Source organism: Cavia porcellus, unplaced genomic scaffold (genome assembly GCF_034190915.1).
Source record: "Cavia porcellus strain 051 isolate PalLab524CR breed Dunkin Hartley unplaced genomic scaffold, mCavPor4.1 scaffold_27, whole genome shotgun sequence".
In the NCBI taxonomy this organism is placed as follows: domain Eukaryota; kingdom Metazoa; phylum Chordata; class Mammalia; order Rodentia; family Caviidae; genus Cavia; species Cavia porcellus.
Window position 1 is genome coordinate 41,203,530 of NW_026947510.1, and position 26,725 is coordinate 41,230,254.

Consider the following 26,725-nt stretch of genomic DNA (forward strand, 5'->3'; position numbering starts at 1 on the left):
TTGCCCAGGCTGGACTGAAATTTACTCCTGTTCTGTCTCCCAGAGTGCTGGGATTCCAAATATTCATCACCAAGCTATGATGAGACCTGTTTTCTTGCAGTCTGCAGAAATGCACAATTACCCATGTGATATAGTATTGATACAGGAATGATACAGGACCTCCAGATGATAGAGGAGAAAGACAACCTGCTAAATGTCTGGTACACTGAGTTCATGTTCTGCAAGATTGAAGAAGTAACAGTGGAGGTTAAAGTAGGAAATATTTATTGAGAGGGAGCGATACAGCTCTTGAAAGACAGGAGAGGAGCCTGTTGGGTTGCTGAGGACCACACTTTTCAGGGAGGTTTTATGGAGCACAACCACAAGGGTGCACCTGGTAAGACCGTAAGTATAGCCACTCACGGAATAGTGGTCCAGTGATCCAGGAGTGATCCACTTTGGTAAGTTGTGATCCAGTCTTGCAAATCTAGTAGCAGGTACACATGAAAGGAACTTTTCAGGAAGGGATGAGTCCAAGGGTCTTGGGTCACCCACTGAAGTGACAGCCATCCATCTAGACTTCATTAGACCAGGTGTTACCACTAATGTGAGGCCAGGCCTCCAATGTGCCTCTGGCCAGAGTTGTAATGCGTTTTCATTTACTGCCCTGCCTCTTTTGAGGGCCTACCCTTGTCTGACTGCTTACATTTCTACGTAATTCAGCTGTCTGAAATAGTATCATCTAGATCATTGTGGTTTTAAAACCAATAGAGGACTCGTGTATTATAAAACAAGAGTAATAGAGTTCCCAGAAAAACTAATGGGGTATCAGACTTATCTCTGGAAAGAAGGCCTAAGTGTGCATCTAAATGACAGTTAATCATAAATAACAGCTTTCTAGGTTGAATCAGTTTAATGAGAGAAGGCTTGGCTGGGTGCTCCTTGATTTTAGTTTGAGTATGAAAGTAATACTTAGTTCTTTGTGTTAGGCTTTTGTGTTAAAATGTTTTTTACTCTTTAATATTTTTCAATAACTCAATGAGGTAGGTAATATTATTTTCATTTTATTTGAGAAACTTGAGTTTTAGGGAGGGAATTGGCTTGTCTAATAAGTTTGGTTTCAAAGCAAGTGTAGGCATCAGTGTGTTTTCTCTAGGGTTATATCGTCTGGATTTTACGCTCTCTAGCACTGTATAGACTGTCTCTCTAAGCCTCAGTTTCTTGGTACAAGGAGATAATAGCTTTTACACTAGACTTTCTGGGAAATACCAAGTTTTTAAAAATGTGAAGCAATTGATATAAAGGCTTAACTCGGAGGAAGCAGCAAATATTGCTAGTATTTTATTTTCTATGGATGTTGCTCAGATTTGGAATCTCGTGGCCAGTAAGTTTTTTAAAAGAGGAGCAGGGTAGAGCCATTTACTTATCTTGCTAAGTGAGGCTAGTAGAAAAAAAAAGCTTTCACAGTCTTCACAAAAGTATCTTTTAAATCCAAGTTGGGAAGGAACAGTCACAGAAGGAAGAACTAATGTTTATTTTTTTTCCAGTACGAGGGATCAAACCCATGACCTCACGCTTGCCTGGCAGACACTGTACCGCTGAGCTAAATCCCTAGTCCAGAACCATTGTTTAAATGGAATAAACTTAACTTTATAAAAGAGTCAATTATGTGTTTTACAGGCCTGCCAGCTCGGGGAAATATTCTCATTCTGCTGTGCTTCCTTCCCTAGTCCTCTGCTGATGCCTTTTTATTTTATATATTTATTGGTACTGGAGATTGAACCCAGGGAATTCACACCAAACTACATCCCCAGTCCTTTTTATTTTAAGACAACTTATTTTTAAGTTGCTCACGTGGTACTCAAACTTGTGATCCTCCTTTCTCAGCCTTCCAAAGTGCTGGAATTACACATGCACGTAACACAAAAGTGCTCCTTTCTGTTTCTATAGTTTTCCCCACCAGACTTAGAAATACTGGCTGATGATCTGTACTCTAAGTGGATATTTATCCAAGGAACTTGTGAATGTCTGCCCTGGACCCAACTGCATGAAATGCAAATGGTGTGAGTGAAACTAGGCACAGTGAACAAAGTAGCAGAGACAGTAATGTACTTTCATGGAGTTTCTAGACCTTAAGCATACAAGGAACCAAGCACAGCAGGCTCACGGCCTTTGAAACTTAAAATGTGGGTTACTCCTATCTCTCAGGCCCTGTAAGTTCTTAAGAAGCTTCAAGATAAACATACATTCCTAGAACAATTTTTTTTTTTTTTGTCTTTTTCCTTTTTATTGGTACCGGGGATGGAACTCACGACTGCCTGCTTGCAAGGCAGGCGCTTATGCCACTGAGCTAAATCCCCAGCCCTGAGACTGCTGTTTTTGTTGTTGTTGTTTCAGACAGACTAGGATGTTCCAGCTTTTGTTGTTGTTTTAATAATTTTTATTACACATCAGCACATAATGAGTGGCTTGCAGTTGCATTGGTCCCTAAAAATAGAATTTCATGTATTGGGCTTCTATCTTTTAGGGACATGAGTGCTCTGTGCCAAAGCCCACCAGGAACACCACTGTGTTTGCACAGGCAGACCTCATCCTAGAACTGTGGGCGGCTTGGTGAGAAGGTGTCCTTAGAAATTAACCACACACAAAAAACAACAACAACAAAAAAATTAACCACACCTGGGCTTATGTTTGGTGACTCAGGGGAGGGTGAAGACATGGTCTTCTAGATTGGATGGTGAAATAAAATAGTGACAGTTCTATAGGGCTTCTTCATTGTTATGACTTGGACAATGTTGATGGTTTTCTGTTTTCACTCACGACAAGGAAAGGTCTTGTTTTTGACTCATTCTGGTCACAGAGGCAGGCTATGGCTGTTGATGGTGATTATTGGGGTCTGTGCCTAGATCCCCAATCTCCCAAACGAGTGCATTGCAAAGGCCCAAATGAATGAAGCGAGGGGTATGATCGTTAGGGCTCCAAGAGGACCAAAACCTTCTGCAGAGTTCCTAACTCTGGTGGCTGAAATAATGTCTCTGGGCAGCCGTATTTATTTAGTATTCAAACAAGGAAAGCGAGTGGAAAATGCAAGAAACCTGAGCAAGACATTGGGCGGGGTTCAAGGACCCCTCCAAATAACAGACGATGCTAATTAAGGAGAACTATCCTAGGAGACAGTCCTCAGCTGTGTCCTATCTTGCCCCCTGAGGCACCTCCTCATTCTCAGTTCAGCCATACCTGGGCCATACCATAGCCCTGCACATGTATCCAGCTTCAATGGCTCCAACAGGTAGTCACTGTAAAACTGTTTACATTTAACTGAGGAAGAGCAGTGTAGTGGAGTTTTGGCCAACTCCAGTATGAAAGGGCTTCCTTTTTGCTTTTTCAGGGTTAAATAAAAATAAAGATAGCCAGGTGTGTTGGATATGCCATGCCTTTGATCCCACCCTTCTGGGAGACTGAGGCAAGAGGATCCCAAGTTTGAGCCCAGCATGGCCAATTTAGTCAAACCTTGTATCAAAAAGGCTGGTGATATGCAAAAGACTTAGGATCAATCCTCATAATTGCAAAAGAAACAAAAAGTAAATTATAGATGTAAATAGGATCGAGACACATTCAAAATATTCAGCAATAGACAGAAATGGACGAAGCTGAAAGACAGCTTCGTGTAGGGGAATAATTTCCATAGGAACCGGACACTACCACGAACAGCTTCCATTTATTGATCACCTACTAAGGGCCTACTGTGCCATAGGCGATCTGCACACATACAACTTTACAACGCAATTCATTTGGTCAATCTCGTTATGCAAATAAGTCAATAACATCCTCACACTAGGAGTGGTGGCGCATGTGACTGCAGCAACATGGCATAGGGCAGGAGGATCACACTGGGGACCTCGCAATTTAACAAAGCCCTGAAACAAAGTATGAAAAAGGGCTGAGGAGGTAGCTCAGTGCGAAGACCCTGGTTTCAGCTCCCATTACTGCCAACAAAACCAAATCACGCCACACTCCCCGGGGCCCTGCTGACCTTAGATGAAGAGCTCACACCTTGCTGTGTTGGGCACGCTTCAACCGCTTCTGTTTCCACTACCTAGGTGGCTCCCCCTAGAGCTTCAGGTCTGCAAGTGTCCTTATGGAGACAATACCTACCTAGCAGGATTTATCTAAAACTCAGATGCGTTCACACATCTGAGAGGGCGGGCCAGGGGAACCCGTTCAGGCACAGCCAGACTTCTTTCCTGTCTCTACTTACAAGCCCTGATGAATTAGCTGGTGGCCCGGGGGAGGCTGGGGCGTGACTCAGGACAGATTAAATGTCCTGGTCACGGAGAAGTCATGCTGGAAGAAGCCTCAGTATCCCAGAGTCACAGATTTGATTCAAGAGGCTAAAAGGAGGAAAACCAGGTCGGGAAGGCGCGTATGATTTGCTCCAGGTCACACATATTAAGTCAGGCGGGTTCACCGGCTCATCTCTGGGCTCTTGGTTCTCGGATCAAATGGCTATGCTTTTGTGGGGTCCAGATTAGAGATCGGGGCTCTCTGGGTCTAGGCTCAGGGATCACTGCTGATATTTCAGGTCAGAGGGCGCAGGGCGCTGCACTTAGACCTCACCAGATCAGCAGGGCGGGTGCTCCCTGTAGTGATGCAATCTTGCAGTTAAAAAAACACTGTCACACTCAACGAAACTGGCAACGTAGGCTTTTTTTTTTTTTTTTTTTGCTTTTGTGTTATGAGACAAGGTTTCTCTATTCCAGGCTGGCCTACAGCTCAATGGCAGCCCTGCCTTAGCCTCTAGATGCTAGGATTATCAGGCATGCCCACCAGGCCTGGAGAACCTAAGCATATTATTTTATTTATTTTTTCTGAGACAAAGTTTCACTATGTAGTTCACGCTGCCCTTGAACTCACTATGTGGCCTAGGGTGGCCTCAAACTCAAGGCAGTCCTCAAGCCTCAGTCTGCAAAGTGCTAGAATCACAGGACTGCACCCCTAAGGCTGGCGAGCCTAAGCATTTTAAGTAAGGGGTCAGGGAATAGCACGCGGAGACCAACGGACCCGCGCTGGGGGCGGGGCGACCTCGGGGGCGGGGCGTGAGGCGGAAGGAAGCCAGGACAGAGGGCGGGCGTCCGGGAGGCGGCGCTCAAGTCTGCAGCCGCGCGCTCCCGCCATGGCCGCGCGCAGTCGCGGCACCGAGCTCGGTAAGCGGCGCGCAGCTCGCGCCCCAGCCGTGGCGCCTGCTCTGGGTGCTCCGGGGGTTCTGTCCCGGGTGGGGAGCGGGACGTCGGGCAGGGCGCGACCCCGAGCAGAGGCGGCCCCCGGGGCCTCAATTCGTGGGCGTCCTGACCTCTGGCTGTTGCACCCAACTTGTTTCTGCGGAAGGAGCCGGAAAGGAGTAGGAGTTCGTGTTTCCACCGATGCCTTCCCATTCTGGCTCTCCAGGCTCAAGCAAAACAGAAACAGCCACAGACAAACCAGACCCGCTCCGCACAGGCGGTGTTTGTGTGGTGGGAGGCTGGGGGGCCGCAGGTCGTTTTGCAGCGATCTGGTCCCCGAAGGCGTCCCGGCTCGGTGCTGCTAAAGTGTGACATTGTAAATCGGTGTGCTTTTTAGATGTTCGCAGAAATTTGTGAACGTGGCGAGGTTGTTCTAACATTTTCATCTTACTGGTATTAATTCAGATACCATTGTCAAGAAAACTTAAAATGTAAAGCATTGCCAATTGAGCCAGTAAAGCCGTGATAAAAACCTAAGGTTCATAGTCTTAAAGTGTACAGCGTGGTTACCTTTGTATCCTGGATCTTTACTTCTTAACTGTGATTTAGGGTGGAATAAAGATTCTGTGCTTAAGTGTATCTGTAATAGTTCCATAAAGGTACCTAATTCATCGCATGGTTTGGAGATTAAAAGAAAGAATGCATGCAATATTTGATATATTGGGCACCTAGGAACTATTCAGCAACTAATAGTGTACAGAAGTTTTTAGGGGCTAGTTTTGGGAAAAAGATTAGCTATAGGTTTTATATAACAAGTGTGTTTGTATAGGAGGGTTTTGTTTTATTTTGTTTTTTTTCGGGGGGCATCTAGAAGTGACTGATCCAGTCAATAGTGTAGAGATGTTTGGAATTTGGAATTGTCCCATTTTAGCTTCCCATAGTGCTGGGGTTACAGACTGCGCCACCACGCAAAGCTCTTTTCTTTAAAAAGCAGTGCATGTTTATTGTAAAAATTTTAGAAAATATAGTTAGCACAACGAAGACTGTACAGTTATTACTCATCTAATCACTACTGCTTATAGTTTAACTTACTGCTTATATTTCCAGTTCACAGACTGTTTTTTTTCCTTTTAGGGATGCTGAGGATTGAACTAGGGTCTTGGGCATACTAAGTCAACCTTATGGCACTGAAGTTGATAGTCTTTTTTTTTTTTTTTTTTTTTTTTTCTTGTTCTTGGTTTTTTTAGGAAGTAAGAATTCTTTTGAGCTAGACCTACCTCTCATGATAAAAACCCTTCAAGGAAAACATTCTTGTAACATAGCATTCGGACGTGTGAAGGATGCTTTTCCAAATAGGAAACAAACTCTTTAACTTAATATTAGAGGATGGTTCTAGCAGTTGAGGTTTGCAAGTGTCCTCTGGGTGATTCTGGGGTTTAAACTATCCTCTAGCAGTTTGAGAACACTCAAGTCTGAGAACCACTGCCTGCTCTCTGTGCTTGGTGGAGTGCTGCAGGGTACTGTATTACCATTGTGCTCCCTGCAATCTATTAAAATGAATGGAAGCTCTTTATTCTCCTAAGCTTCTTGAATCCCTGGCACTTAGCATAGTCTGTGCCACTCAGATGGCCCTCAGAAATGTGTAGGATGAGGGGACGCGTTTGGAACTAGTTCTTACTGGGAGGAGGCCCTTGAGCTTCCACTTGGACCCCCTTGTGTGTGGCCAGGTGCAGAGAAACACCGTGCTTCCTTTTTGCTGAATATGATTAAAGTTTAGTTTTGTGACTTCTGCCTTTAAAGCTGTCTTAAGAGGTTTCTGAAAGATATAGGCTTATGGCTTCCTTTCAAAAGTGATTATCTTTGGAGACATCCAGAAAATGGGAGTGTCATATTGAGATACATTTTAGGATGTCCCCGCTCTGGATCTGTCTGAAAGCTCTTGTGTACAGAAATGAAAATTTCAGAGATAGCTGAAAAAACAATAGAAAAACAGTAATTGAAAATTATCTTTAACTGGAAGGAGATGTGAGCAGTTCTATGGATTTCCAGAACTGTATTGAGTAAACAAGACACTGTTTGAGGTCATCAGGGACCCCAGTAAAGTGTGATGAGAAGACTGCATGGCTCTTGTTATAGCTTAGATCTACAATGTCCCCCAGAAATGTCTGTATTGAGAAGTACGCCTTTAGGGAGATGTTTGGATCACGGGGATGCTGTACTCATGAGTGGGTTAGTCGGTTGATCAGTTCACAGATGAATGTGCCGGTCATACATTGACCCTGGTTGCATTGGAGGTCACTGGGGTGGGGTGTGACCTGGAAGGGTGTATTCCTGTTTCTCCCCTTCTGTGCTTTCTCGCAGCCATGGGTGAACACCTTTTCCTGTGCTATGTGTCTCTGCCATTCTGTTTTATTACCATGAACCACATATTTCACCATTGCAGTTTGTTTCTGGGGGAAATGCAGATTAATCCTGAGAGTCCACATTTTGGTGGATTATGAAAGTAGGTTTGGGGATCAGTGAAGTTTTCTAGAACAAAGTTTTCTCAGCTCTCATGTGACAGTGCTTTGCTGATGTGCCCCCAGTGAATCCTGGGGAAATCAGGGAGCAATCCAGGTGATCAGAGTAGGCTTTTCTTTTCTTTTTTTAATCTGTTTTTGAGACAGGATTTCACTATGCAGTTCAGGCTAGCCTTGAACTCACTTTGTAACCCAGCCTGGTCTTAAACTCACAGCAGTCCTCTTGCCTCAGCCTCCCAAGGAATTACAGGCCAGCACCACCACTCCTGGCTCAGCGTAGGCTTTCATTTATTTATTCTGTCTCTTCTGTTGTGTCTCTTGGTGTGTTTGTGAGGTAAAAACATCAAAAATAAAATACTGGCTAATTTTATTTTAATGTAAAGTGGCATTTTTGTGTTAGATTTCTTTTTTTTTTTTTTTTTTTGTCTTTTTCGTTTTTATCGGTACCAGGGATCGAACTCACGACTGCCTGCTTGCAAGGCAGGTGCTTATGCCGCTGAGCTAAACCTCCAGTCCGAGGCTTTGCTCACTAGTTTCCTGAGCAGTCGAGCTATAATCTTTTCAGTTGTGAACAAGGCTTAAACAGTTTAAGAAATCTGTGGATTTCAAATGGGAACCTGATTATCACCTTTTAAGGATCTTCATTGTTGTTATTATTTATGAAGACACAGGACATTATCTTATCTTTGGGTTACAAGTCAACTCCTAAGTTAAATAAATTTTTAAAACGCAAGGTAGCCTATTTTTCACTAGATGACATGTGAAAATTTGACTATTAATTATAACTCTTGGCTCAGGTGGTAAGGTGAAGTTTAAAAATTTTTAGATTTCTGTAGGGAATTTCTGTAGTGGAGATAACGCCACTTGAGATTTTTTAGATGATAAAATTGATTAATGTGTTTTGTGTTAAATCCAATATATTTTGTTTTAATACTTAGCATATATATTCACTTATCTCTGGGAATCATGGGAGATTAGTTCCAGGGCACCCTTGGATACAAAAACCTGAATATGTTCAAGCCCCTTATATCGAATGGCATAGTATTTGCATTTAACTTATATACATCTGCCTTGTACGCTTTAAATTCTCTGCAAATTACTTATAATACCTCAGATAATGTAAGCGTTGTGTGTATATTATGCTGTATTGCTTGGGGACAATGACAGCAAGAAAATTTATGTGCATGTTCAGTACAGATGCAGTTTTCTTCTCCCAAATGTTTTGCACACACAGTTGAATCCGTGGGCGTGGTATCCACAGATACAGAGTGGTGGCTCTGTTGCTCTTTAGACTTCATAGAATAGTTCCACAAGCATCTTTTATTTCCTGTCGTCATCCTAAGTGATAAAGATTATTCTCATCATTTTATGAAGAAAAACTAAGGTGCAAAAGCAGGAGTCTTGCTTGATGTCTCAGCTAGGAAGAATGGAGGTTATCATTCAAATACAGCCTTTGTGAGAAGTTTACTCCTTGCTTTTTATTATTTTCCATTGTACACTCTTAGTTTTATTCTGTAGTACTTCCTGACAAACTTGTAACAGAGACTCTTAGGAGAACCAAAACAATATTTTTTTCTTTTTTTGTACTGAGGCTTGAACACAAAGCCTTTGCGCTGAGCTGCATCCTATTGAGACAGAGGTTTGCCAAGTGGCCCGCGCTGGTCTTGAACTTGTGATTGTCCTGGCTCAGTTTCTCAAAGTGCTGGGGTTACAAGCATGTGGTATCAGACACGGCTAAGATAACTATTTATAAGTAGAAAGAGTATGTCTTTGCTTTTGTCTCTTACCTGTATCTATAATTCTAGTTAGAGAAATAGTTTACTAACCACATAGTAGACAAGAAATATGTAAAAGTTACCTTTCCATTGCTGTAACAAAATACCTAAGAAAAACAATTTAAAAGGAGGAAAGAATACTCGAGTTCATGAATTCAGAGGTTTCAGTCCATGGTCACTTGGCCTTATAGTTTTGGGCTTGTAACAAGGAGAGGACTGTAGCAGGGAGTGCTTGGTAGAGCAGTTGCTCACCTCGTGGGGCCTGGGAAGCAGAAAAAAAGAGGATAGGACCAATGTCCCTGTATGCCCTCCAAGGGTGGTGACGCCAATGACCTTCCTTCGGAGGCTTTTTTCAACTCAGGAGCCTATGCAGTTCAGGGCGACCTTTGAACTCACTGTGTAACTCAGGCTAGCCTTGAAATCCTGGCAGTCCTGCCTCAGCCTCCCAAGTTCTAGGATTACAGGTGTGCCCCACCATGCCAGGCACATTGTCTTTCTTTATTGTGTCTCTCTATCCTGTGGTGTGGAATAATTGCATAGTCTTTCATTGACGTGTATAATCTTTATATTTTTGGTGGACATGGGCAGTTGTTCTTTTTATGTTTTGAGGCAGGGTTTGCTGTGTAGATCAGACTGGCCTTGAATTTACTATGTACCTTAGCTAGGCTGACGTTCAACTCTGGGTTCTCCTGGCTTTCCTGAGTGCTGCGATTACAGCTTGAACCACAGTGCATGGCCCAGGCCAATGATTTTATAGAATTTCCTCAGTTTCTGTGCACTGTGTTTTTTGACAGTTGTGCTTTTTTGGCAGGAATACCACAGAAATGGCTCTCTGTTCTCCTTGCATCTGTTGGTAATGCATGATTTGTGTTTGTCTCGTTATTGTTAATGTTTTGATCACTAGATTAACCTTTGTAATGAATCTGTACTCTGCTGGTAGTTCTTTGAAACTGTTTAAGTATCTTGTTTCTCTGCATACTTTCAATTTACTATATTTATATTAATGTATATTTGAGGTTTCCTGTTTTCCTAATGAATTATAATTGCTACTGTCATTATATATTTTATATTCAAGTTGTTTTAGATTTTGCTAATGGTAACCCCTTTGAGCTGGTGGTTCTCTTTTTCTTTTGAGATGCCATTTTCCTAATAATTAAAAATTTCTTACTGACTCAGCAAGGTGTTTCTGGCATATCTTACAGTTTTTTTCTCTGCACTGGAGTCTACCAGTTCTCCAAGGAGGATTTTTTTTTTTTTTCTTTTTGGCAGTGGATAATGATTTTTATTTTTATTTTTTGCTGTTAGTGATGGAACTTATGACCTTGTGCTTGCCAGGCAGGTGCTTGTGGTGCTGAGCTAAACCTCTGGCCCTGGGTAATGATTTTTAGATGCTAAGATTGTTAATGGTGACTGAGGTATCTTTTCCCAAGCCCTTTAGTTGGCAAAGCTGAAAAAAATATTTGTATTGCATTTTCCATGTGCACATATACATGCATGCATGCGGTAAACACACATTTATATGTTACCTACCTATTCTTTCTATATATATATAGTGAAATCTAAGAGTTCACACTGATCATCTTCCATTCTGATCTAACACCACTTGATTTATTATAGTGTTCTCCTTTCCTACATTTGAAACACTCTACATGTACTGCTGTCCACATGGGTTACCTCCTGAGCTCATTTCCTAGTTGTCTGGTCCTTTTGGGGCTCCTCCTGCACACTCTAGGCGTGGGAGTGCCCGCATCCTGACCTGGTTCAAATGCCTGTCTTGTTCACCCTCTCCTTTATCTCTGTTTCAGTGATTTAGGGCAATGAGAAGGGCTAGGGAAAGAGGTCTAAGTAAATTTTTAAAATTCATTTTTATATGCAAATATTTTTAAAACCTCCTGTGGAGTGCCTGATACTCTGGTTCTTGTTGGTCATGGTCGTGGATGCCAACAGGACCTCACCCGGCCTCTGCTTCTGCCAATCAGCACATGCACTCTGTTAAAACAGGGAACAGGAGCATGATAGGAACAGTAAAGATGAGTTCACAGGCCGTCCAAAGGAGATTATTTTGGAAAGGACATTCTGACAGGGAATAATTTCTGCAAAGGCGCTGAGCAAAAGCAGCCAGGCATATTTTATTCAAATAGAGGAACCTAATTTTCAGGTTTCAGCATAATTGTCTGATTATACCATAATGGCTAAGAGTTATATCCTCTTGAGGAAAGGAAAAGAGTTGTGTTCTGGATATGAAGCATCCGTACAGTAATGTGATTATGTACATTTTTTTACCTTAAATGGGGCATCCTCTTATGAACGCTTGCTTTTATTCTACCTTTGAAGTCTTTTACCTTTGCTTGTAAGCGTAAGTGATAAAACTATCTTACTATTCTGATGCTGTTTTTGATAAATAGAAAAACCCATAAAGTAATCCTCTGGGCTTGTGGTGTAATTAAGCAATTAAAAGGCCTCCATGGTGCCTGCTAAGTTAAAAAACATTGTTCCCCTGACAGCACCCGAGCCCTATGGATTTTAATTATGATGAAGGAAGACAAACTTCAAGCAGTCATTTACAATGGCATAGCTCTGCCAGGAGAGAAAGGCTAGTGAATGAGATAGCAGACAGGGCCCTTGAGGATGCGATTTAAACATATCACTAGAAATTGTTTAAGTGGAGAGTTCTGGTCCTTTTAAAACACTGTCTGTCACTGGAGGATTGGGTCACCTTGAAAAGTGTTCATCTTTGAGTTAAAGGCATAAAAGGACACTTTGAAAATTTCCAGTAAACTTTGGTGTGTGTGTTGTGTGCATCGGCGGATCCGCCTCTGCTCAGCCTGCCTCAGCTGCAACAGTCAGTTCCCTGGAAACCAAAGCGCTTGTGAGAGAAGGATAAATGTTTAATCTCAGCGCCAGCAAATGGTACAGATTTTTTAAAATGTTGAGACACTTGGGTTGCAACTTCTAGCTCTCTTTGTGAAGTCAGACTTTCGTCCCCCAAAGCCATGCCTGAGATAAAAGTAGCTGCTGGTAATTACTTCCGAAAAAGGCGCCACTTAACTGGTGCCCTGGTTCTTTTGAAACTTTGGTAATGATGTCAAGATTGTAGTCTTTAAAGTCTGGAAAGATACCCAAATTAACTGCTCATAATCGCAATTCCCATAATCTTCTCAATTGCACACTTTGTGGACGCTGTGTGTGTCTGCATTTGACAGAGTCTACGATTTGACATTGAACTAGGTGTCTGGCATGCTTAAAGTATAGCCAGAGACTCCTTATCTTTGATGTGGAGATACTTGAATAAATAATACTTCTTACACAGATTTTAAATGCCATTACATAAGAAAATCTTAGAGCATCCACATTTGTGTAACTACCCCACTTCCCATTAACATACCAGAGAATTTCATAGCAGGAAGGCATCTTAGCGATGAACATTACAGCCTTCTGTTACAGATGAGTAAACGGAGACCTAAAGAAGTTAAATGTGTAGTCACATGGCTCGTTAGAGACAGTCCCGGAATTTAAGTTCAGATTTCTGATACAGTTCTCTAAGTTGCATTACCTCCTTTTCCACTAGCATCAGTCTCCTGAGATGCTTGTTGAAATGCAGATTCCTGAGACTCAAATGGCTTTAATTCTTTGCATTGTGGAATGAAAGCCAGGAATTCTGCATTCCACAACTCTCCAGATGATTCTTAGGAACACTTGAGATTCAGAACCCTCAGTAAGGATGCTGTAGAGTAGAACCAGGTTAATAAGTGATTCTGAGGATCTTACTGTGTGTGTGTGTGTGTTTGTGTGTGTGTACACTTGTGTGTATGTCTTTTGCAGAGTGAAACCAAGGATTTTATGCACAGCTTTTTGAGACAGGTTCTTACTAAGTTGCACAGGTTGGGCTTCAATTTGCTGTTTTTCTGCCTCAGCCAGAGTGCTGGGATTATAGGCATGCACTGCTGTGCCCCATTTATTTATTTATTTATTTGATATGGGGATCAAACTCAGGACCTTGCACCTGCCAGGCAGGCACTTACGCCGTGAGGCAAATCCCCATGCCCCATTTATATATTATTTACATTAATATATATCCGATTTTAATTTATTTGATTTTGTAATCAGGAGTTGCAAGCCGAACAAGATGATACAGGACATAGGATTTATACTATTAGTTATAATAGTCACCCAAGAAGTCAAATACGAAGTGCAGGAAATCTGTCCATGCACTAAAGACAGAAAATCAGCTGAGGCTGTGGATCCCATGGCAATAACCTGCATGAATTCAGCTGAAAACCTAGAGCCCAGTAAACTTAAGCCTAACGCCCATGACAATGATTTATGCAAGTCTGTTTCATAAATCTGCACTGGGGAGGCCCAAAGGCCAGCGATGGAAGCTAGAAAGTCTGTGCCAGTGAGGTGAAGAATCTGTGCCAGTAGATTGAAGGTTCTGCACTGGAGGCAAGAAGCAATGCTCAAAATAAGGACCAGGCCTTCCTTGAAAAGTACCACACCATCCTTAGTGACAATGAGATGCCAAACTCTTCTAATAATGAGAACAGTCGAGTTCATATCAGGAAGCCAGTATGACAAGTTTTTTTTTTTTCTTGGAGATTGAACGGCATACATCTTCCCTTCTGGAGCCAGGAAGTGATGCTCAAAGTAAGGACCAAAGCTCCCCCAAAGTGAACCGCAGCCACATTCAGTAACAAGGTCCTGAGCTCCTCCGATGATAATAGTCAAGTTAATATCAGGGGAGCCAACATGACAAGTTCTCCAGGAGAAGCAGCAGCTCCAGACAACAACACATTGAACTCACAGTGATACTCTTCCTCTCCAGGTCTCTTTTTATGCTGGCAACTTTCCTCAGGTGGACCATCTACACTCAGCACCATTCTGATTCAGATCAGCCGGTGTTTAAGATAACCACCGGTTTTTAACCCACCACATTGTGGATGCAAAGTTTCTGTAAGCACAGAATGGTGAAAGCTGCCTGTTTATTTTCTGATTGAAGTAAATACAGGGATGGGAGAAAAAGGGGAATGTATATCAAGAATCTGGAGGTGAGGCAGTTGTATGAGTGCAATGTATCTGAGAGTGCAAGGTATCTGATGGGTCATATGTTATTCAGATGATGCTAGTGGCTGATGTAAACATACAATCAAGCGTGTTCTTCATAATAGTTTTTGGAAATTGATTTAGAGTACCATCATTGTGGTCTCACACACTGGAAGGACTAGAATCATAAAGATCTCTCGTTAGCTGAAGATGTCAGATTGTCTATCAGAAACAGTAACTTAGTTAATTTTCTAGTAGAAAAATACCTTTCTTTTCTATGGAGATTATGAATTAAGTTTGCTTCGTGGAGTGTGGGAGGGAGGGAGGTTGTGTTGGTCCTAACTGTACTTGGCGAAGAAGCTTGGAATTTTGAGGGAGATTTTTGTTTTCTTCAGTATACTTGCAGAAATGTAAACACATCTGACAGTTTTCAAAGGAGAAATAAGACATTTATTTTACTTTTGTGTCTTTAACAATTTTTTAACAGTTTAAATTCTTTTTTTTTTTTTTTTTTTGCTTCAATAGTAAAAATTGATCCCAGGGCCTTTGCACTAAAGTACATCTCTAGCCTTTAATTTTTTAAAAAAACATTTATTTTGAAACAAGGTCTTGCTAAATTCCTCAGGTAGGCCTCAGACTTGTGATTCTCCTATTGCAGCCTCCCAGGTTGCTGGGATTACAGGCTTGCACCACCATACTGGACTCATAATTTTAACTCATGAGACAATCATCACAGGTTGAACATTCCTAATCTGAAAATCTGAAATCCAAAATACTCCAGAATTCAAACATATATGATTCAGTGAAACAGGTAAATGTTAACTCACTGGCATCTTGAATTAAAATCATTCCTCATCAGATACCATGTACCCCTCAGATACATGTACCAGACCTCATGTGTGAGCAGTGTTGCAGTGTAAACTTGATTGCATTCAGGGTATTGTATAAAATTACCTGCAGGCTGTGTGTGAGGTACATACAAAACATGAATGAACTTTAGAGTGTATATGAAAATCTTATAAAAAAAGACAAAAACCCGTATTTGAAACCATTCTTACTCCAAGCATTTCACATTAGGCTGCTCAACCCGTAATTTGATTGCAAACTCATTCAGCACCTGTGTGTAGAATACCTATAGAGAACTCATGCTGTCCATTTCTTTATCGATAATACAAAAGCAATAAATAGTTGGGGACTTGCTCTTGAAACGTTTGCCTTCATCAAACTGTAAAATATCACTGGGAGGAACACTGCCTTTCCTCTTAGTGAAGAAAGTGAGAGCATGTACTCGCCCTGCTTAAAGTGACTAATAAGCATTTTATTTGTTAAGTTTTGGATATAGTCATGAAAATGCACCGTAGTCTCCCGTTTCACACGGTGCCTACGTGATGTCTGAAGCTGTAGTAGTACTGAGCCCTGCACAGACTATTTTTCCAGTACATGTGTACATAAGTATGAGAAAGTTTAGTTTAAAAATTAGACACACTAGGGATGAAGAGCAATTATGAAACAGGACAAGTTGTAACAACACACTTTAGTAAGTGTTATATGAATGGGGTTTTTCTCAAAATTTCTGCGCTGTACTCACCTTTTTTCATGATGATGTGAGATGATACTCAAGGCTTGTCTACATTACCAACATAACTGCTTTTTAAGAAGCATAAAGGGGCTTATTAGAATTTTTAAAAGTACACACTCAAAGGAATAGAGTGTAGGCCCTTAAGAGAGATGCACACTGTAGTGTGGACCCGGGAATATGCACGTGTGTTTAGTCATGGAAACCTGTGGACTTTGTGAATCTGTAGAGAGTTTGGGCTTGGTTTACAGAAGAAAAGCAATGACCCCGCCCCACAGGTAGGAAGATGATGGTTCATTGCGCACGTGAAAGAAAGGGTGGCCCATTTTATGGGAGGAAGGTGTGGGCCCCATCTATTGTATTTTTTAAAAATAAGTAAGTTAATTGCCTAAAAATATTCTTTGAAACCTTTGAATTGCTTTCTCTTAAGGTCAGGTGTCTGCTCTTTACCTTAGCAACTAAGCTAATTTATAGACATGCTGTTTTTAAGGGCTTTTGGGTGTGATGGGTTTGGAAGACAAGACACATAAATTGAGGGAGTATAGATGTGGATAACCTTGGGTAACCCTAATTGTATACTACAGTTGTGGTCTTTTCAAAAGTACAGATTATAGAAGCCTGTGTGTGGTAGTGCACACCTGTAATGCCAACACTCAGGAGGCTGAGGCAGGAGGATTGCTGTGAGTTTGAGCCAGCCTGGGCTACAAGTGAGTTCAAGGCCAGCCTGAAACTGCATAGTAAAACCCTGTCTCAAAAAGAAAAGAAAAAATAGTACAATTTATAAGTTATTATTTTCCTTGCAACCTTCTTTATTTCTCTTATCTTACCCCCTTCCCACTTTGTTCATAAAGGATGCAGAGAAACCAAAGAGGCCGAAGATCCATCTTCTTTTTTTTTTTTGTATACAACAGAACAAGTCAGAATAAAGCCAATTAAAATCATACAGTGAAATTGGTACAGAACTTTACAGCAGGTTACCGGGATAACAGTAATAGGTATCACAGTATATTTTGGTATCTTTATAATAGTTGTTCTTTCAATCCCGTATATCAAAATGAGATGAAATATAGAACACTGTAGAACTTATCAAAACAGAATATTGAATAGAGCAGTACCATTAATCAGAAAAGAGCAAAACAGTAAAAAAAAATTTGCCTTCAAAATATGGTAGAAGGAAGTTCCCCTTAATTGCTATGGTCAACCTCCCAGGAGACGCTCAGATTTCTTGTTCCCACTTGCTAATGAGCCGGGAGGGGGAGGAGAAGGAGGATAGGGGAAGTGGGATATTTGACTCTAGGCCACGTAGCAATAGGTTCACTATTGCTAAGCAGGGAGGCAGAATGGTCATTTATCACAGCGTCCTCAGTTCCAACATGGTGTGGATCTCAGGAGACACTGCTAGTTCTCCCCCTGGAAGAGCTGCAGCGGGCCACACTACCTCCGTTTACCAGGGAGGGGAGGTGCTTGCTTGCCTTCCCAGAGTCCTAAGTTCCAACATGGCGTGGATCTCAGCAGACACTGCTAGTTCGAAGATCTATCTTCTTATGCTTCCTTCAGGCCCAGGGGTCGGGACACTTACCCTGTTTAGTGGGATCGGAAGTCTCTGGTTGATCGAAACAAGACGCCGGAAGATAGATTTTGTTCACCACTACTTTTGAATTTGAGACCTTTTGTAATTAAAGCATGGATTAGTTGGACACAGTACTATAGCATATAGCAGTCAGTCTGGTAGCTGAGCTGGGTGTTAATTGATGAGTTAGTAGTGTGTACGTGGAGATACACTGGACACTTTTTTTTTTTTAAAGATAGGGCCTCGCTAGGTAATCCAGGCTGGCCTTAGACTCCCGATGATCTTTCTGTCTTTTGTGTCCAATGAATGTTGTAGTGAGGCATTGTGAGGTTTCATCATGCCACTCAAAACAGTGTGAAAATGATAACTTGTTTTCACCTGGAATTTTTGTTCCAATATTTTTGCACTTTGGTTGACTGAGGATAACTGAAACCATAGAAAGCGAAACAGTGGCTAAGGGGATCTGCTGAACCATCGGGAGGGAATGTCTTCAGTCGGGTAAAAATTGAAAACATTGTTTTTGTTCGTTTTTCAGAGCATTTCACTGTTCCACAAGCTGGTCCCTACTTTTTGAGCTCAAGGGAATCTCCTGTCTCAGCATCCTAAGTAGCTGGGAACTATAGCCATGTACCGCCACACCTGGCTCTGATACAGATATTATCAGTGAAGACGCCACCATAGATTGGTCTCCAGGAAGAAAAAGAACTGATTTGTTTTTTTAAGACAGGATCTTGCTAGGTAGTCCAGGCTGGCCTCAGACTTGTGGTGATCCTTCTGTTTTAGACTCCTGAGTGTCAGGATTACAGGTGTGTGCCACCATGCCCAGTGAGAACTGATAGTTTTAGTCTGCAGCTAAATACTATGTTTTGGTGTATTATTATGCCAGTAATCTAATAATGTAATTAGGTTGTTGACCATGGTGTTTGGTGTGAAGTCCCAAAAGTATGAATTGGTACTGGTAATGCTGAAGATCATCTTAGAGAAAAGCAGAGTTCTGTCTGTATTCCTCTGGAAGTTCAGTTATTTTGGTCCTTGACAGCGGTTACTTTTATAGGCCATGTTGAAATCAGGTGTCCTGTGAAATGAATGTCAGTCTGTACTTGGCCATGCGTGGTCCCCTGAATACATTGTGGTTTTCCTGGGAAGGACACAAGAGAGAGATCCAGGCAAGTTAGCCCAGTTTTGATGGCGTCTGGCTATTGACCTTGAACAGGGGCCCCTAGTGCACTTGGCTTGTACTTTGCAAATCTGTTAGGCAGACGCCTGACACAAAGGTCCACCGCTTGTAACATATGTGCCACTCTGGTGGCAGATGTTGATAATGAGAGAGGCTATGCGTGTGTGGAGACAAGGGGCGATATGGGAAATCTCTGCCTTCTGCTCAGTTTTGCTGTGAAGCTAAAACTGCTTTAAAAAATTGTCTTAAAAGCAAAGCAGAACAAAAACTGGACTCATGATCTCTTCGAGTTCTGAGATGCTTTTGAGTCTTCAGATCATTCCTTAAAATGACCATTCAGTGGAATTGTCACTTAGTGGTGTTCCCTGGTGTTACAGGTTAGACCTAAAGTGTCCTCCAAACCCTCCTTAGTGGATACATTTACCGATGAGTCACAGCTGAATGTGCTGGTAGGCGATGGGGCCTGGTCGGAAGAGGTGTGACCTGGAAGAGTGTATTCTTAACCTGGCTCCTCCATTCTCGTTTTGCTTCTTGGCTACCATGACTTGGAACCACTTCCTTCTGCTATTGTAAAAACAGTGAGCCCAAAAGGAACCTCTCCTCCTCTAAGCTGTGGTGTTGGGTATTGTGTCTCAGCAACAAGCAAGTATGGAAACTTAAGACACCTGGTTTGAAATTCCCAGTTTCCTCCTCCCCTGGCTGGCACAACCCTCTCTGGCTTTCAAAACTCAAAAGTTCAGTCATCAGTGAACATTTACCTTGCCTTTTTTTTTCTTGATTGAACATGAATGACCACATTACTATATGTTATCTTTCTCTAGATGTTTCACAAATGTACACTTGATAATTTTTTTTGCAGGGGATGCAGTGCTAGGGATTGAACCTAGGGCCTGGCACATGTTGCACAAGTGCTGTGCTACTGGGTGAATTCTTAAGCCTTATTGGAGCAGAGCCTTTATTTTGCATCTGTTCATCTACAGGCAGAGTACTGGTTATAGTCCTGGTGTTTCTTCCATACAAATATCTTGTGAATTTACCTTTTCCTCTTTTCTTCCATTTTTATGCCGTCTGATTCTATCATCCACCACAATGACATAGCTTGTTTCTCTGCCTAGGCATTTATTATCAGAAACATTCAAGTGAGGTTAGACTTTTTCTTGTTTGTTCAAATAGAACAAGTTGGACTTCTTTTTTCAGATTTGTGTTTCTTGGTGATTTGGCTCCACTGTAGTATGCTTCTATTTCATGAAAATTGTATAACCTTAGCTGGGTGTGGTGGTACATGCCTGTAGTCTCAGTGCATGTGGTTGAGGCAGGAGGCTTGCCGTGAGTTCGAGGCCAGCCTGGGCTACATAGTGAGTTCAAGGCCTCCCTGAACTACATAAGGAGAGCCTGTTTCCAAAACAAAACAAAAACCCCAAAGTGTATGACTTTAATGAAATTATTTTAGTCTGTCTTTAGTCAAAGGGGATAGCTGAGTTAATGGGAATAGCAAAGTAAAGCTGTCTGAAAGTGATGAGTGAAATTAAGCAGTGGGAATGCTCACTATGGAAAATATAAAGTTAAATTCTGGTAAAAATGTAAATCAAGTTATTGAAGTCAGTGCATAGGTTTTTTTTAACTCAACATTTTATATATATATATATATATATATATATCATTCTTCAAATAATTTAGATTTTGGAATTATAGTGACTTGTGTTTCTATTATAACTCTTGACAGTTACTGTGTGATCTTGAACATATAATGTAGTCTCTGAGCTTCATTTTTCTCTGTCTATAAAATGAACCTAATTCTAGTCTGGCTTAATTAGTGCAAATGTCATAGGAGAAATGTCATTAAGTCATCTTGATGTGTGATCAGTAAATGGCAGCCTTAGTAATTCTAGCTGCTCTCATCTTGTCTTCCTGAAATAGTGGCTTTCATTTTTTACGTTGTTATAGTTTCTATCTAGATGTCCTCCAAAACTCCAGGTGCTCATAGGTGCGTCTTTGGGGAAGTGGCTGGATCATGTGTGTGTAATATATTGGATTATGGATGTGATAACAGGATCAGTCCATTGATTGGTTTAGCATAGTTCTTGGTGTGAATCATGGGAAGCCCTGCCCTAGGTGTGGGTGGTACTAACCAATGGTTTGTAACCTGGATGGAATAAAAAGAGAGTAAGGCTCCCAGATTTTTTCTCCTCTGTGCTTTCCCTCTGCCATGCTATGTTGCCTTGGACCCCATGACTGTGGACTGAAAGTTCTATAAACTATAAACTAAAATAAGCCTTTTCTCTTTAATTTGTGGGTGTTGGGTATTTTGGCCCAGCCGGAAAGACACACCTCTTCCCTCAAGGGATTCCCTTGGTTGACTCTGCTGAACTCTTCACTATTAATTTTGCAAGCAAGGTACTTTGCCTTGTCTTATGGTACCTACTGATTTCAGTTTTGTGTTTGTATGTAATAGTGAGGCTTTACCCACCTTGATAGGTGTGTGTATCTGTTAGGTGTCTGTATCCCTGATGTCACTTAGAACAGTACTTTTCATGATGTAATTTGTAAAATTAGTATTTGCTAAATACTTATTTTCTAGTAATTTACAGTGCCTAGCTAACTGCCTGGTGCACCAAGCCCATCTACTTTGCTTTCAAGATTCTGGGCATTTTGCCCCATTCCTTCTACCTCTTTTTTCTCCCAAAGGTACACTATGCTGCCTTGGTCTTTGATTTTGTTCTTTGGGTATGTTGCCGGGCATGGAATGCCTACAGGCATTATTTCCTCTGATACTGGCCATGATTTCTGGGTTTGGAAATCCAGTTTAAATCTCTCTACTTCTTTAGCCTCATGTGTCTTTTGTTTGTTTGTTTTTGTGTTTTGGTTCTAGGAATTGAATTCAGGGTCTCAGACATGCTACACAAAAGCTTGACCACTGAACTACACCCCCAGTTCTCTTTCAGAGATTTTAAAACAAGAAACAACAAATTTAACTCTTTGTGTATTTGCCTTTTGGACTGTGGGACCTACCTTACCTTGGGCAGACAATCAAAAGAACAGGAAATGCCCAGGGGCCTGATCCCCTACATGGACCCTAAGGCCTGAATGTTATCTGACAGCTGGGTTTTGGCCAAGTGCATCTGCCTGCATTACATGCTTTTCCCCCTCCTAGGGGTTTGCTTTGAGAGTTCTTTTCCTCTGTTAAAAGCCATCTGGGAGGACAACAGAGAATTCCTTTCCTAGTAAAGACTTTTGGTGTAATGAGCTACTTTTCCTGGGAAAGGAAACTTTACACTGTGATTGTGCAATTTAAAAGACTGTATTTAACCAAAGGGAAGGTTTGATTGTAGGGATCCAATGTGCTGTCCCTGAAATCTTGTCATTTTGCCTTCTGTCCATTCTGTTTTTTTATACATTTGACCTTAAGTTCTTTCTTAGCTTTCTGGTCTGTTGCTGTCAAATCCTGCCCTGCAGACAGAAGCAGATTTCTCTTGTGAGAACTGTACAAGACCCAGCTCCTTTCAGAAAGCTACCCTGGTCATGTGACTTTCAGCAGGGCTTTGAGGTCAGGGGTCAGTGGAGCAGGTGGCAGGAAGCTCCTGTCCCCCAAGGAGCACTATAAGGGAGAATGCCACTGAGTTACTGTCTCGCTGACTCAGACTAACTTCTGAGTGGGCACATAGAGGAGGGATGGTGCTCTAACGCTTTTGATGACTTTCACAGAGCATCTGAAGGCAGTGGGGAAAACAGCCACCTTGTGGAACCCTGTTGCCACAAAAGAACCTCCTTCCTGAGGAGAAATTGCAGGAGATCAGGTGCTGTGGGAAGCAGTGTTTTGAATCAGCGCCCAGCAGGTGGTGGTTTCTTCTCTAATTCTGTTTTGAACAGCTATTTCCAGACAGTGTTGGCAGTCACCATGCTCCATAATGTGGCGGGGGTTTGTTTGTTTTGGGAGACAATATCAGCCCCAGCCCTGTCTGCTTACAATCAGAGGATTTCAGCACATGTTAGATGCCTGCTGTTTAAGGGGTACACCTACATTATAAGCTCCTGCTGCCTATATGCTATTTAAGTATATATTTAAGTACCAATAAAGACATTATTAGAGAGCATGAGACTCCTACGTAGTCATCTGGAGAGCATTTGATTTTTTTCTGCATATGAAAAGGTAGTAAGATCATGATAGTAGGTTTGCTTAATATGTTCTGTGGCTACACAATGAATCTTTTTTTTTTTCTTTCAAAGCTTAGCTCAGGCACTCCAGTGTCAAAGGATGAGCTCTAATCATAGTTTGAAAACTTGCTTGTGCAGTTCTATACTACTTATTTGTAACCAGAGATGCACATTGGAGAGGTTGCTCACTTGAGTAAATACAGCTTTTCTTTTCAAAGGAAATAAGGCTTTGAAGTCAGATGACCTTAGATTCCAATTGTTTTTTCTGCCTATGATTTTTAAGTATTTGTATTTATAAAATGTGATGAATAAAAGTTGGGACACAGAGTAACTGAGAAGATCAAATGAGGTAGTATGTGTAGACAGACTGCCATTGGACCTGGAAAGTATCTGTGCAAAATATTAATAAAGCTGCTGGGAAGTTGTGACCTAAAGTAGTGGATTGTGTGCAAGGGTATTTGCAGACTGGAACATGACATGGGATTGTAAAAAAGAAATTAAGAGTGTTAGGGGCAGTTAAAGCTCTGATGTCCAAGGTAGGATCATAGCATATAATGAATGCTTACCAAAACTTCATCTAATAAAAGACACATTACCCTTAACCCACCTCAGAACACTCCCCTTGCTTTAAACATACTTATCCGTTGGCCTTGCCACTTCCTGAAGCAGTTCTGGAAATTCTCTTTTATGTCCTTAGTTGTTCTGTCATGGCTACTTCTTTATCCGGAATTCACAGAAACATTGATGGCAGTTTCTGTCAAAAACATTATGGGGTGTCCTCATCCATCTTATTTACTGGATTTGGCACTGTGAGAATTCTGGCTTTTCTCAAAGTCAAAGTGACCAGGAAGGGTAAATGTTTTGGATCGATTGAGGGCATTGAGTTAGGTGTGACTACACAACTAAAGAGGATTGCTTCAGAGTGTGGCAGAAATGATGGGATACGTAAGTGTGTTTGAAGTGAGTAGTATTCTGAGAGGGACTAGTGGCAATACTTCCTCTACTGCAGTAATTCTTTTTGTTTAAAAATCCATTGTTTTGATTACACCTTGCATGCAGGCATATAGTGGGAGCTGAAATTGGACATTCATTTCATACTTTTATACTAACATGCTCTCCTTTATGTGGAAATGTGATTAAATGATTAAGGTTATCCTTGCCCATCCCCATTAAAATTTATCCATCCTCACTCTTTTCTAGATATTTTTCTTGATTAACATCTTTAACAGTTAATTGGTAGCCAAACGCTAGTGTAAATCTGCATTCTGTAAGTCTCACTGGTACCATATTGTGACTGTTTCCAATAAATAATCAAGGGCTCATACATAATTATTTGAGAACAGCATTTTAAAAACCAAAATAGAATTTTCACTTTCCAAATTCAACTACTTAAGTTTGAATACATGAATCTTAGTAATTTTCAGTAGGTCATTTAAAAATGTTGGCTGTAAAGGACAATATGAACTCCAAATTTTAGGAAATGAAAGTTAATCCCTCATAAAATGTTAGTTATAATTTACTGTGTCTTACCTTAGAGGAAAGACTTATAATTAATTGTTCCTGGGAGAAGTCATGTATTACCTTAAATTGATGGTAAAGTATAATAGAAGTTTCATGAAATGAGACTGAAATGGGATAGTGGATAATGGTGGTAAGATATTGGGTACTGGGCAGTGGTGATGGGAGAATGGGTTTCAGAAAAAACGGGTCCAGATAATATAATCCTTAATTTCTATTAACATATTTAGGCATGTTTTGGGAGTTTGTCAGTCTTAAATTTAAGTGAAATTTTACTTATTTTAGTTCTATTCTGGAGCATTTAAATAATATTTATGGTATTTTCACAGTATTAATTTTGTGCAGATCTGTGTTAGCATGAAAAAACTAGTTTGCGTGACCAGCAAAACATCCAGCAGGCGTGGGAGCTTTCTGAATAATATCTATTGACCGACATATGAATCTGTTGGCTGACATCTTTGGATATTGTAAAATTTAACTTTAAGAAGTTCCTTCATCAGCTGTTTTATTGAGAGAGAAGTTTTCATTGACAGGGAAGAGTTAAATAGGATTTCTCGGAAGCTCTTGACTCCTAGAATAATTGACCAATTTTTTTTCCAAGAACTGAGAGTTGAATCTTTACTCAACAGGGAGCCAAAGCTACCTACCTTCTTGATGAATTTCTCTGTGGTCTAATGATTCTTTGTGAACACTCAGCACATTTAGTGACTTGGAGAAACTCATCAGAAGTTTTCCTGGAGTATATTGAGTTGAAAGACTATCTATTTGGAAATCGAATGTGGTTTAGTAAGTTTCTAAGGATGTGTCTTCATGAGAACATTCAGTAATAAAAGCAAGATCTTGACAGTGTGAAGCTTCTTATGATATGGGAACTCTTTGTCTGTTATAAAATCTACTTAAGATGTTAATTTGACTGGAAAGCATGAAAGAGACTTTTTAGATGATAGATTTTAGAAGTGATTTTCTTTTTTTTTGTACTGGGAATCAAACTCACAACATTGCACTTGCCAGCTAGATGCTGTGCCATTGAGCTATAGCCCTGTCTGGGAGTATTAGGGGTTCAGGGCTGAGCTGACAACATTGTTGAGTATTTTGTACATTTGTGTATGTGTGGATTAGTGTGGATCCCTGATTTGCTGTGCATAGTAAGAGCAGAGGCTGAAGAGGTATTACTTGATGTGGGCTGATAGTCTACTTCATAAAAGCAAAGAAGGCTTCTTAAGAGTGTGAAAGAAGCTGTGGCGGACTTTTGTCTTCCTTTATCTGAGATATTTTCTCTTACTTTTATGTTGTAGTCAGGGTTCTCAAGGGAAAAAATTTAATACAGGACACATATTTTATAGGAAACACTCAAATGCAGAGTGCGAGAGATCTGTCCATGTACTAGAGACTTCAAAAATCCAGCTGAGGACTTGGATCCCACAGCAATGTCTTGCACGAGTCCAATTGAAATTCCCAAGCTCATGACTTCCATGAGTCCACCTGAAGATCTAGAGGAGCCCATGACAATGTCTCATGCAAGTCTGTTTGGAGGATCTGCCTCGGGAAGGCCCAAAGGTCAGAGTTGCAGCTAGAAAGTCTGTGCCAGCAGGATGAAGGGTCTGTACTGGAGCCACGAAGCCACACTCAAAGTAGACCAGAGCTCCCTGGAAGAGAATCACAGGTGTCCTCCAACTGTGAGGACAGCTGAGTTCATATTGAGAGAGCCAGTGTGACAAGCTTCTCCAGGAGAATCAATAGCGTGGCGTTTTCCTTCCAGTTCTCCTTTTTATGCTGTTGTTAGTAGTCTTCAGTTGAATATTCCACATCCAGCGCTAGGCTGATTCAGTCCAGCTGAGTGTTACAAGTTTACCATAAGTTAATCCATCATACTTTACAGAGCAGTTTCGGTGACACAGTGAGATCACAGTCATAATCTGAAACCCATGATGTAAATCCTCATGGGCTACAAGAGAGGAGAAGCTGCATGTTTTAGGGCTGGAATAGTGTATATTTTAATGAGATTTCTGAAATAATGATGAGAAAAAAGATGAAATATCAGAATGGAGCTTGGAAAATTTTAGGAGATATTCATGAGTGTTTAATTTTAGATGTATGTCTGGAATTCAATCTCTTTTTCCTTGCCTTTTTGAGACAGGGTCTCGCCACACAGTTCAGGCTGGCCTCGAGCTCCTTTGTAGCCCTAGCTGGTCTTGAACTC

General features: G+C 41.2%; 1 protein-coding gene across 1 annotated transcript in view; it reads left to right on the forward strand.

Moving 5' to 3' along the window:
* Positions 1-5,086: 5,086 nt before the first annotated feature.
* Dera (deoxyribose-phosphate aldolase) overlaps positions 5,087-26,725 on the forward strand; it is a 111,295-nt gene continuing 89,656 nt past the window's right edge. The window contains exon 1 of the mRNA XM_003470320.4: positions 5,087-5,183. Coding sequence (XP_003470368.2) covers positions 5,153-5,183 — 31 coding nt within the window. The 5' untranslated portion in view covers positions 5,087-5,152. The remainder of the gene's footprint in view (positions 5,184-26,725) is intronic.